This window comes from Agaricus bisporus, assembly GCF_000300575.1.
Source record: "Agaricus bisporus var. bisporus H97 unplaced genomic scaffold AGABI2scaffold_9, whole genome shotgun sequence".
NCBI classification, from domain to species: domain Eukaryota; kingdom Fungi; phylum Basidiomycota; class Agaricomycetes; order Agaricales; family Agaricaceae; genus Agaricus; species Agaricus bisporus.
The window spans coordinates 533450-546266 of NW_006267372.1; the positions used below are offsets into that span (position 1 = coordinate 533450).

The window sequence follows — 12817 nt, forward strand, 5'->3', positions numbered from 1 at the left end:
GAATTTGATTTTCGGTCATTCGTTGACGACATGACTGGGAGCGGCGACTCTCCCTTGCCGCGGGCTAAAATAGGTGGACGAGAGCCCTGAAATTGAACTGCGATTTGGTTTTCTTTCCCGCGACGAGGAGTATGCACAACAACTCGAGGAAGAGGAGGGTGATCAAGGTCTGATCTTTGCTTGCTTAGCGGGGTCACGACAGGAGTCGATGATTCCTGTTGTATGCCGACCTGAATGGGTATATGCGTCACACTTCCACTCGAAGATGCGCATCGGCTCTCAGGGCTATGACGAGCGACACCTGCACCAGCCTGAGGGCGACGCTTTGATAGTGTTCCAGGGGCATTTGATTGAGACCTATCGGTAGAATCGGAGCATAGAGCTACAGATAAATTGACTGCTTTGGGGGGTTGTTTTTCCACATCACGATTGCTTGTCGATGTATGACTTGGCGAGCTTGCTTGGCGGGCACGGTGTCCAGTACTCAAAGTTTTCTTGTTGGCAACGGGTTTCTTGCTAATATTCCTGTCATGCTGGGGGCCAGAATTCTGCTTCGTCTTTTTGAAGAAAGTATCAATAGTGGCAGTATTCTTGGGCTTTTCTGCGGGCTGAGTCGGTTTGGCTACGACCGGGCGAGACGACCGAGTGAAGGCATTCATTTTTGCAATCGAGAAAGGATTTGGTTTGAAGACGGCCGCATCTGGACGCGTCGAAATATCAAGTTCAGACATGAGCCGGGATTCCGCAAAAATATTGCGCTTGGATCCATCGGATGAGTGGTTAGAGTCAGAGTCAGAGTCATCCGGGCAGTAGGAACGATAATTGACCAGCCATGAATCGTTTTTCATGACGAAGTTAGGGGAGAAGGCGACCCGTTGCTGAGTTTGAATTATTGATCTGACAAACCGAGTTCAAAAACCGAGTTATGATATCTGGCGAAAACATTATACCCAATCTTCAAGCCAGGTATGCCAATCCTGTTTCTTTATACCCAGACCGTTTCCCGGAAGACTGTATGGCAACCGATGCTTGTAGGATAGGTGATTAAGTTGTCGGCTGTCAAAGCTTGAACTTTGTTGAGCCACCATCGCTCCTGCATGAGTCAGTATACCTAAAGTAACTCATGGACTCAAGTATAACAATGATGACGCCTACCCTTGCACCCCGATAAGAACCAAACTATTTAAATTGTAGTTTTTATTGTCAATCCTCACGCAATGTTTCGGAGATTGTTGTTAGCGACCATGATATTGAATGTGGAAAATGCAATGAACACACATGAAAACACAGTAGAGTAATAAAACTAGCGTACGATAAATTCTAACGATGGTGCGTAGCAGTCGAAAGTCACAGCAAATCAATGAATATGCAAACGAATGGGTATCTTGAATGATTAAAACATTTTTTTTATTCGCCAACCTCAAACCGCCCGTTGAGCAAAAAACCGCTTCACGCACCCTCTCGAGCCTCTTCCATAATGTCACGATCCGTCCCGAATGTGGGGGTACTTCCACTGTACATCGTCCCCATGGCGGCTAGAGGACCACTGATTGGTCTCGAATAATCGACATTATCCCTCAGACTCATCTCACTTCGACCATCGTACTCATTCATCCATAAACTATACCGACTCATACCATCACCACCTTTACTTCCATTGACAAATCTATCATCAGGTCCACCACCTCTAGCTCCATACACGCCGGATATTCCGGCATCGCCAGAAGGCTTAGGCAGCATATTGGGGTTCAATAGTCCTTCCACATAACTGGATGCGTCGGTGCCGGTAGGTACGAGTGAAGGCAGAGAAGGAGAATTCGGTGGGGGCCAAGCATCAAGGTATGGCGAATCACTTATAGCGACACCGATACTATATCGTGGGTTATGAGGTGGTAGAGGTGGAAGGTAAGGATAGCTCAAAGGCTGTGATGTGTATGCGTATGGTACCGGTTCCGCCATCATCGCAGGGTATTGGAGAGTTGGAACAGGTGGCACCGGGGAAATAGTGACAACGGGAGGATTGGGAGGATTAAGTAGCGACGAAGGTGGTCGATGTATAGCTGTATGTCCAAGGTTGGAGCCATGTCCCATTGACATAGTTATCGACTCTCTAGAACTTTGCGCCATGGTAGCGCGGATGTTCTCGGACTGTAGGCTCAGTCGCCTATTCAGCTCCTCCTTTCTTTCCTTTTTCAATTTCCGCATAGATCTGAACTTTCCAAAGAGAGTTCTGGAACTGGATGAATCGCTTCCACTACTTTCCGTACTGTTTCCGGTTTCACCACGAGGTGGAATATAACTTGATGGTGGTGCTTGACCCCGTCTCTCCACGAAAGACGAGACACTCTTTGATCTATGCCAGGGTTTGCTAATCCTCTTGCCGGCACCCATCCCATGCTCAGACGACGATGCTAACATGCCACCAGGACTCATGGACCTCGCGTGCCCCGAAGAAGAGGTTAATACACCAAAGTTGTTGACTGTATGACCATGACTTGACGACCCTATGTACGCAGGGGTTGTGTGCCCGTCGGTGCTATAGTATCCATGCCCACTCGTACTTGGAACGGCACATCCTGGGGTATCAGCACATGAATCAGAGCCGGTAGCACCCCCCAAACCACTTGTTTGTTGAGGATTTTCATACGGATACACACAAGCGGGCGAGAACGCCGCTTGAGTTGGACTACCCATAGGTGTATCCATTATAGGAGATCCCGCCAGAGGGTGACGTGTGTTATTATCCGTAGCTCTGACGTTATGAGAATAGGGAGTGTTGAAGCTGGGAACACCCGACGAGCCCGGAATCAAAGTCGGACCCAATGCATATGGGTCCATACCTCCAACAGGAGGGGAGGCATGGCTTTCGATAGGATACATGTCTGCACTCTCCGTACTTACGTTTTCATCACTATCACCAACTCCGCCACGACCATCGTTAGGAGAGAGGTTGAACGATATGGATCCCGGTTGTCGCATTGTTACGTAGTTGTTGCGCCCAGGTCGGGAAAGAATGTCGGGATCGAGTTCAAGCTCACGTCTCAAGAAGCTTTCCCTTGAGATATTTCCACTCTCTCTTTCACGATTTCGTTTGTACCTCTGACATGAAAGGAAAACGATGGTCAGAATAACGAGCGCCACAAAGGCCGCTGACACAGCGACGCCGATAATGGCGCCAGTGTTATGGGCGAATGCGTTATCATCTGGGCGGGGTTTATCGGAAATCAGAACACCACTTTCGACAACAGTAGTGTAAGTTATAGTTGGACCATTGGTGATCGTCAGGTAGCTTGTATAAGTGGAAGTCGATACGAAGCGGATTGCTGACCATTGACATCAGAAATGACAAAGAACGTTTTCAACAGCTGGGATAAGTGCTTACAAGTATGGATAACCGATACCGGAGAGGGGCGCTCAGTAGGAAGCTGTGCCCTAATGAAAATTTCAATTCAATAGGAACGATGCAGGATAAGTAAATAACAAACTCACACTGACGACGTCTTTGTAAACTCAGTAGAATTAGACGTGGGTAGGTGATCTTCGGAGGATGATGTCATAGGTTCTGATGGAGATTCTGTTACGCTGGAGGATATATTAAGTGTGGTGATTGGGATGAATGTACTTGATGCAATCACGGAAGTAGACATGGAGTCCGAGGTGGTGTTCAACGTAGGTTCGATAGTTGTCAAAGTCTCAGGGGACGAGGGCCCTGATGTCGTCGGCGTGGATACCATCGAGCTGTTACTCGGAGGACTGGTTAAGATGGTGCTGGAAGGTGGGGTGCTCATGCTGGTAGAGTCCTGGATGGTGGTGGGCAGAGCTGTGCGAGTCACAGGGAAGCCAGTTGGTAATGCCGTAAAGGCAGAGGAGATTGTCTCAACAGTTGTGGATTGGTTAGGCTATAGTGTTGGGTGAAAACATCCTATGAATATTTGGATTACGCAGATTAGAAATGAAATTTATACCGAACTTGTCGTCAAAGGACCGCTAGTTGTGCTCAATGAGTCGCGCTGTGGCACTTGTTCGTTTGTTGACGAAAGGGCGAAAGACGTGCTCGTTAGTGTCGGTGATCGTGAGAGGTTCGAAAGAAGGCCAGGCTTCTGGGCTGACGGAGATTGAACGCTCGAGAAGGACGCTGTGTCAGGTATTGGAATCAGACGGAAGACAGATGGAGCCAAAAGACGAGTATTGGGTGGTCCGGTCGCGCTAGGTCGACCACCTCCTGGGGAGGGGGAAGGTGGAGAACTACTAAGAATCAAGATATCTTTAGAGTTTCATTTGAGTTGGTCTACATTATCCCGGTGATAATTAATCCAACATACCTGCATCAGTTGAAAATAAAAGATGACGAGTGTGAAATGGACATCTTAGTGACAGGAATATGATATATCAAAAGTGCAATTACCTGATGCCGAAACCGGAGATGATGGAACCCTGTTCGTCGACGTTTTTAGGTCAGGAAAGCTGAGCCCTAGCATGCCATGGGGCGAAGAAACAAAAGCCTGTGACGAGTCCCCCGATAGTGTGGAAGTATCGCTGCCACGCAGGTACACGGCGATGAGAAAGGGTTCAAGCAGAGCATGGAGTAAGAGCTCACAATGAGATGGTATTCTGTCTCCGCGTGGGAGGGGACAAACGCGAAGATTGGCAATGTCTCAATGATCTGGATGAACTATGGATGGATTGCGATTGGTGTACGTGAAGTTTGGAGTCGTCTAGTGTTTCGTGTTCGTTGGAATCCGACGTATAGCGTAAATCATAAGCGTTGTAGTCGCCCATAGAGGGTGAAGATTCACCGGCACCAGTCATTGTGCTGCATGGCGATGAACGTGGTTTGCGAACGGCGTGGGGCATGGTGCACGCAAACGAGATCTAGGAAAGCAGAGGATGCAAGTCAATTGCGCAAGAACGACCCAAACGGCCAGCGAGGATCGTCAAAAGATATCTAGTCCGGGTGAGAGAGAGACACCCATGAACGGAGGAGAGGAAGGAGGAAGACATAACATAATATGAATGACCAGTTCCGAGCTAGTTGCGCATTTCGCCGATCCCCCATTCCACCTGTCGAACAGAATATTTCCGTTTTCAGAATTTAATTATGAATCCTCCGCTCAGCCTGCCGCAACGCCCTCTGGTCACCATGCCAACTCCCACAAAGAAAAGAAAAAACACAAATCGGAGACAAAGCCATGCCAGCCTCGTCGTCAATGCCTTCATTGTGTCCGGTGGCTAGCGCCCTCCCGGCACCGGGCTTCTGACACGAGGTGCTGTATGTACGCCACAGAACGATTGCTCAAGCGCTCACCTGTCAGCCACTTTCAAGTGCCAAGTTGTGGATTGGCCACATCAAGATGATACTCTAGTATGGTGGCCAATTCGATCAGGGCCATCTGCCTCCAGTTGGGAAGTATTAAATGACCTGAGAACCATATAGATGTCTGCGGAGCTGCCGAATGTACCGCAAGCTCTGATCAGGAATTCTAGGTGGGTTTTGCGGAGCCCTGTTGGGTAGAGTTCTGGTTCTATTGCGTCTTGCATCATATCCGCATCATATCGTTCGGCAACGTCAACAACGTGGCTGGAGCTGCAGCGCTTGAGTCGGATCATTACACACCACTCTGAATTGTTGCTAAAATAAGTGGTGACTTTGATGGTGACTACTGGCTAGTATCACGATGATAAAGGAACACGCTGGCCCAATATCTCCAGGCATGCCTAATTATCCTGACCTGTATGTCTGACGATTTTCTTTAGTGGGTCGCCGATAGATCGACACCACCGGTGTCTTGTATACATACTAGAGTACTCCATTTTCATTTATCCAGAAATTCTAACTCTCGATGACTCCTGACCGCACACACGCTGCAAACCCTGAGCTATTCGGCCCAACTGATTGACAAGTGAGTGGTGACCGCAGTCCAGTCTCAATAACTGTTGATACTTTTAGCTTTGCCATTTCGCGTGCTAGGTTGATATTACTTGCGCAAAACTGAGCAATGATTTCCCATTCATATTTGACGATCTAATCACCTGGATAACATTTCTTTCTTTCAGCCGACATTCGTGGGATTCGACAACAGTGACAAGGTACTATCCTCACCTCTCAAACTTTGACATAGTCTGCAATTGCCTTGCCAATTTCGGGACGTTTATCCCAAGCCTGCTGCCATCCAGGGGCTGCACCCACCGCACGATCGAGATTTGGAAGACCGAAAATACCGGCTGCGATCCAAACTTCGTCCCCACTGGCTTCGTGTTCACCGACAAGGGTCGGTAATACAGATCTCGCAACCACCAGATTCGAATTCGCGTCCATTCTCATTGCACTTCCCTTCCTCTTACCTAACTCACCCAATTCCACGATTCCAGAGACTCCAGCTTTAGATGTCGCCCGACCTTCACCATCCTTCTCATAAGTTCCGAGCTCCTCACCTTCGGAAGGCTCCAGTGCACGACCATCCTCCCTTTGCCCATATATCGCAAAGCCTCCTTCAGCCGAAATCAACTTGCGGTTGGTTTTAATGCGATGAATTCGGACATGCCAAAGTGGGGTTTCAGCTTGAGGTGGTATAAGCCACGTTTCAATCTCGACACCATCCCACGGATACCACATTGACCGGAGCCACTTCCCAGCCTCAATCCGCGCTTCTTTTGTGGCACGACGACATTTCCAAGTCTCTCCACCATCGTCGCTTAGCGCAAGTGTATTATCTCCTCCAAGTTCCTCTAAGGTTCCATTGCCGACAGGGACGCTATAACCAAATGCGGATGAATATGCAAGTTTACCGTATTTTGCTGCGCTTTGTTTGACAGGGTATGAGCATTGTTGACCCGATGATAACAAGAAGGTGTGGCCACCCCTGTTTGACATAATGTGTAAGGGATTCTTCAGGAACTTGACTGTATTCCTCAACGATGCAGGATAAGGCTCTTCTTTCGCCGCCCAGAAAGGATGTGTCTCCGGAAGTGCAAGAGTGATAAAAGATTTGCAACACCAGTAGGGAGAGCCTGGAGAGTTGTAATTTTCCGTTATATTGTGGTTGGGATAATTAAAACCAATCGTCAGCGTGCCATCTGGGTAATAAGCTCCTGGCTGTTGGGTCCAATAGCGCACATTACGAAGTTGCAGACCCTTAACGACGCCCCAGGTAAGCGGGGCGGGAAGCTCAAGGTTTGCGAACGCTACGGCGCCCCAAAAGGAGGACATTGCGAATCTGTACGTCATGCTGCGCCCAAAGGGAATCGCACGTCCTGCATTCCAAACGAGTTTGTTATGCTGTATGTTGCAATCATAGAATTACGCCACACCTTCTTCATCAAAGTAATGAACGAAATCTTGAGCAAATCGACGAGCTCTATTGCGATATTCTTCACATCTTTTGGGGTCTTCATCTTGGGCAAGTCGGGAGTACACAAGTTGCGCGTATTGGATTGCAAAGGATGAAGAATAGTAGTCGAGCTGAATGACACCTTCTGGACCATCTCTAGACCAACCATCGCCGATATAGAATGTGTCCAAATGATCAAGATCGGCTTTCATCCTTTTCGCGTCATATCTCTTGGAACCGACCTTGGACAAGCCGAGGTTGGCAAAGACCTATAGCCGTCATTAATGGATTATTGAAGACTGTCCTCGAAATAACTGTGTCAGCGAAACTCACCCTAAACCACAACCAATTCGTATTCGGCATCTGTTTATCATTCATTCCACCCAACCAATCTTCCAAAGTCGACTTGGCATTATCTTCAAGTTTATCCCATATTTTCTCTTTTGCGACACTCAATGCAAACCCGATCGCTGAACATTCCACCATCCTCTGATCTTTGTCCCTCATATCACCCCAAAATTCCACATGGTTTCTATCAGTCCCATTCTTGAACCCATCTATCCAACGTCGAGTACCGGTGTAATCGGCACCTCCAGCGAGAAGGGATGCTAGGCCCCAGATGGGTCGGGAGAAACCTTCGAGCTGAGCTGCAGTTTCGTCGTAATGGGTCGCAGTATACCCGAGGTGAATCCGAGCACCTCCGGGTGAAGTGTGGGCTGCTAGAGGATCTAGGAGGCCGACAAGGAAAGCCCGAAGATCAGATTTTGATACTAATGGGTTGGATGCAAAGGATGTTTCTAGCCAACTCATGCCAAATGTTTCAATACCCGAATAACAAGTTCAGAAAGCAAGACGATATGGGGGAAGGGGGTGGAAAGAGTAGACCCACAACATGTCGTACCTTTCTACTTATGAACTTGTGTGCTGATCATGTTATTTCCGTTCCTAGATTGCGAATTTTGGTACGACTGGAAGCCTTGAGCATTTATTGGCTCTCCTTTTGTGATGGCGGGACGGCGGAAGGAATTTGTCACTTTTCCGGGCCGCTCGTCCCGCCCTACTGTTAATTCACGAACATCGGGACGAGACAGAGTCTCAATGATGATTTTGTCACTTCATCGAATATTATTGCCTTACCCTTACCAGAGCTCAAGAATTCATGAGTGAGTCCGAACACGCGACATATCACCATTTATTGACCGATCCAGTTGAAACTGCAATGACCACTACCTATTCCCCCAGAATTTCACCATGATACTGCCAGTGCGACTTGCGGGTGATGATAATCGCCAAGCAGGGAGGAATGTTCAATCAGGAAGTCCACTCTTTCAGACTAAGTTTCAGTACACTAACTTGCTTTACGTGATGTAAAAGACACGGTCCGACTGGACACACGCATTTTGACCAGAAGAGTACTGGTGTTCTGGGAATGTCCCAACTCAGTACTTCAAGTTATTCTCACATGGTTGTGAGTTATGTGACGAACTTTCTACCATCCATTGATTCACTAATGCATTGTAAAACCGTCAGTTTTTGACCCAACGTTGACATGTACGTTCACGGGGTTATCAGTTGGTGCTACATAGTCGGAAAATCTCAGAATGCCGCGGCAACTTCACGTCATCTTCGCTTACACTAGGTCTCTAGACCTTAGTGGTGTGGTAAACTTTCCCAGACTCCGGTGAATTGGCTTGAAATATTACCAGAGACCGGCATCTTGGGATTGGCAACGAGCTTCTTAGACGTTCTAATTACCTAATCTTCTATATCCATGGGCCGATTTATCAAACTGTTATGCATCCCTGAAGGTCCGAAATCCGACATACCGTAAGCCACGTAATCTTGTTCGTTTCACCATGTGGACTGATCTCAGATCAGACGGTGTAATCCTATGTATCCCAGTTGTGCAATGTTTATGTGGGAATCCGAAAATTCAGACCTGGGTGAGCGGCAAGTTATGTTTTGTTATATTTACCTTTTGTCAAAATTTATATATCGAATCCTGGCCAAACTTTTTGTGTCCAGGTTCGTGGGATAAGGAAATTATTACGCTCCCGTCGCCTTGGTGTTGCCTTTGCGTTCCCAGTATGATGGTCAAATTATATTGAAGCTAGCTCAACCCTAGCTGCTTGGAATCAGGGCAGAGATCGGTTCCCCAGGATTTCTTAGCTATTCAGTGTCTTGTCCTGTAAGTCCTGTCAGCGTCTTGTTTTATTCACACTGGGGGGTTGAGACGGACACACTGATTTGCTGACTTCTGATAGATACGACAAAATTGATGAGAATAACTTGCAGCTCTCGTGAGGTTTCGCTAGGCGAGGGATGAAAATCACCAAATCGGTGCCTCTGATGGTACTATATCAATGTTTCCGTCATTTCCGTCACTTTTGACATGCGCTTTTCCTTTTCGATATAAAAAAAATCTGAGGATCAATGCGGTCCCTTTTGAGGTCTTGTTTGTTGCCCTTTTTTTCTCCACTAGTTCCGTTTCCAGAGGAAGACTCGAACCAAATAAAGGACCGGCATAAAATGTGACTTCCTCTTTCCTTCCCTTCCCAACAGCTTCCATTCATTTCCCTCTGCCATTTGGCTTGCAAAAATGCCTACAGTCGATCTTTACCTGAGCGCTTCATCTTTCCTACTCGCTTTGTACTTTTATTTGAAAAAACCCAACCAACACGCCTCACTTCCATTGCCGCCTGGCCCGAAAGGATGGCCTGTCATTGGTAACTTGCTGGATATGCCCACCGAATTCGAGTGGAAAACTTATCATGAGTGGAGCAAGAATCTCGGTGCGCTTTTTATTTCAATGGTCTGGCGGATACAGAGCTGACTGGACGACCTTCAAATCTTCAACCTCTAGACACTGACATACTTCATGTCCCTGTCATGGGAACCAATCTCATCATTCTTGACTCTCCTGAAGCCGTCATGGAACTCCTGGAGCGACGCTCTTCCATCTACTCAGACAGGTAAGTTCCGTTCCGTCCTCGCATTTCCATCACGGGGACGAAGCTTTTCAGTCGGCTGACTTGAATTATTCGTATAGAGCTAGGATGCCTATGATAAGTCAGTCTTTCCCATGTATGCATCATCGTATCTTCTAGAATTGACATATGTATTTCTCAGATGAATTGGTGGGTTGTTGTTATATTAAATGGGATCACTGATTAAATAGGCACCGGATGCAGATGCACTGGCAAGTGATTCAATTCATTTAAGCGTGATATTCATTGACCAATCAACTTTAGGTCATTCAATATCGGTTTCATGCCCTACGGTCAGTCGAGCCATATCTGCCGCTTCGCAGCTTTTCCTGATGAAAGTTCTTAGGTGATTTCTGGTCCGTCTCTGACCGCTCCGGGGACAAAATAAATATCTTAACTAGTTGAAAATTAGGCGTAAGAGCCGCAGGCTAATGCACCAGCTTCTCCACCCAACCGCTGCTCTCCGTTTCCGCCCACATGAGCTGAAGGCAACTCATCATCTCCTCGAACGCCTGCTCGATAACCCTAAAAATGTCATTGGGAATCTCCGATAGTGAATTTTTTCTCCTCCCTTTCCTATAAACTTGACTAATCCCGTCCTCTAAAGTCTTGCCGGTGAAACCATCATGTCAGTTGCCTACGGTCTTGATATCAAACCAAAGGATGATCCCTACATCCAAACCGCTGAACGCGGAGTACACCCTCTCGTAGCAGCAGCAGTCCCCGGAGCATTCCTTGTCGACATGTTACCCATTCTGAAATATGTCCCCGAATGGATGCCTGGCGCTGGATTCCAGAAGAAAGCGAGGGAATGGGGTAAGCTTGCGCTGACGATGGTTGACTTGCCTTTTGAAGCTGCGAAAAAATTGATTGTGAGTCTTTTCTTATCCTTTTGCAATTGGTACGAAGTATTCATGGTGTGTCGGGTTCGTTTAGGCGGAAGGAAAAGCGAAACCGTCTTTTACTTCTTACAGTATGCAGAGGGCTCAAGAAAACAAGGATGAGGCCTATCAAGAAGAGGTCATTCGCTGCAGTGCCGGAACCATGTACGCCGGTAAGTAAAATAATGTCCTACGCCAGTCAAATAAATGGACTAACAGTATACCTTAGCTGGATCTGACACCGTATGTCGCTCGCTTCGTTCAACTTGTAATTTTTCTTCCCTAAAACCATTTTCAGACCGTCGCAGCGATCACGTCTTGCATCTTAGCCATGCTCGAGAATCCCGAAATGCTCAAAAAAGCCCAAGCTCAACTCGATTCCGTCGTCAAATCCGGCCACCTCCCCGACTTTGACGATGAAGAAAGTTTACCCTACATCACCGCTCTCACAATGGAAGTTCTTCGCTGGAGAGACGTCGTACCAATTGCTATTCCCAGATACCTGCAAGTTGATGACGAGTACAAGGGATACAAACTCCCCAAGGGGTCCGTCGTGATCCCCAACGCTTGGTACGATTTTACAGGTTATAAGTTTAAAAAATATATCTCGAACTGACGCACGAATTAGGGCCATCCTTCACGACGAGACCGTCTACCCCGATCCATTCACATTCAAACCCGAACGTTTCCTCACCAAAGACGGTAAAATCGACAAAACAGTCAGAGACCCCAGACATGCCTGCTTCGGTTTCGGTCGACGTATCTGTCCCGGTCGTTATATGGCCTTTTCTGCCGTTTGGATCGCCATCGCTTCTATTCTTTATTGTTTCGACATCAAGAAGGCCGTGGATGAGGATGGTAATGTGATTCAACCAAGCCATGAATACTTATCCGCACTCGTCGTGTACGTTATCTTTATTGATTTCCTTTCATGACTTGACAATCTCTTTCTTATTCGGCAGTTTCCCTAAACCTTTCGAATGCTCGATCAAACCTCGCAGTGATCGCCATGAACGCGCCATCCGATCTGCAGTTTTGGAGAATGAATTCAGTGACACTGCTTAAGAAGGTTAAACAACAACCACATTTACGGTTCGAATACTTAGTAGTAGGGGCATAATTCGCAGCAGGAACAACTGGAATACGATTTTTTAAATAATTATGGACTTATTACCGGGCCACTAGAGAGAATTAATATCCGAGCCTTCCAACGGGTGTATAAGAAATACAGACAAGCTAGGCCTAGTAGAACGCATCCAGTTATTCGACGTCAGACTACCAGAAAGAAAATGACTCTGGACACTGAGGCTAATTCACAAACAAAAAAAGGGCTTGCCCTGTCTTTTTTACAACCCAGCTCAACTCCCTCAACCGCCAAACCTAAAGAAACAGTATATAAGTAATACTATAGAATATAATCAATGAATCAAATTCAGAAAGAAAGGGATAAAATAATGCATGTCGCGTCTAAAGTTCGGATACGGGGAATCGAACCCCGGGCTATCGCGTGAGAGGCGATAATGTTAGCCACTACACCATATCCGAAGACATTCAGTTACCTGCCTTTGATAATTAATATTGTATACTTCTCAAAAACTCATTTCTTCCAGACCACCAACAC

General features: G+C 47.1%; 4 protein-coding genes and 1 non-coding gene across 5 annotated transcripts; 2 read left to right on the plus strand and 3 right to left on the minus strand.

The window, feature by feature from the left end:
- Positions 1-1231: 1231 nt before the first annotated feature.
- Positions 1232-2889, minus strand: AGABI2DRAFT_194497 (hypothetical protein). The gene has a single exon (XM_006463730.1). The coding sequence runs from the start codon at positions 2878-2880 to the stop codon at positions 1450-1452; it is 1431 nt and encodes a 476-aa protein (XP_006463793.1). The 5' UTR covers positions 2881-2889; the 3' UTR covers positions 1232-1449.
- A 1285-nt stretch (positions 2890-4174) lies between these two features.
- Positions 4175-4963, plus strand: AGABI2DRAFT_138082 (hypothetical protein). Its single transcript, XM_006463731.1, has 3 exons — positions 4175-4264; positions 4406-4536; positions 4598-4963. The coding sequence occupies exons 2-3, from the start codon at positions 4477-4479 to the stop codon at positions 4700-4702; spliced, it is 165 nt and encodes a 54-aa protein (XP_006463794.1). The 5' UTR covers positions 4175-4264; positions 4406-4476; the 3' UTR covers positions 4703-4963.
- Positions 4964-6103: 1140 nt separating this feature from the next.
- Positions 6104-8138, minus strand: AGABI2DRAFT_145015 (hypothetical protein; the record flags this gene model as incomplete). Its single annotated transcript, XM_006463732.1, has 3 exons — positions 6104-7251; positions 7309-7597; positions 7662-8138. 3 exons carry the CDS (start codon positions 8136-8138, stop codon positions 6104-6106), a joined length of 1914 nt encoding a protein of 637 aa, XP_006463795.1.
- A 1706-nt stretch (positions 8139-9844) lies between these two features.
- AGABI2DRAFT_225715 (hypothetical protein) lies at positions 9845-12378 on the plus strand. The gene is made up of 12 exons (XM_006463733.1): positions 9845-10120; positions 10192-10300; positions 10378-10397; positions 10579-10608; positions 10662-10671; positions 10728-10868; positions 10923-11187; positions 11252-11369; positions 11426-11439; positions 11495-11766; positions 11825-12100; positions 12159-12378. Exons 1-12 carry the CDS (start codon positions 9928-9930, stop codon positions 12259-12261), a joined length of 1551 nt encoding a protein of 516 aa, XP_006463796.1. The 5' UTR covers positions 9845-9927; the 3' UTR covers positions 12262-12378.
- Positions 12379-12669: 291 nt separating this feature from the next.
- On the minus strand, positions 12670-12741 carry AGABI2DRAFT_t99. The gene has a single exon. It is a non-coding gene; the product is annotated as a tRNA-Glu (tRNA).
- Between the last annotated feature and the right edge of the window lie 76 nt (positions 12742-12817).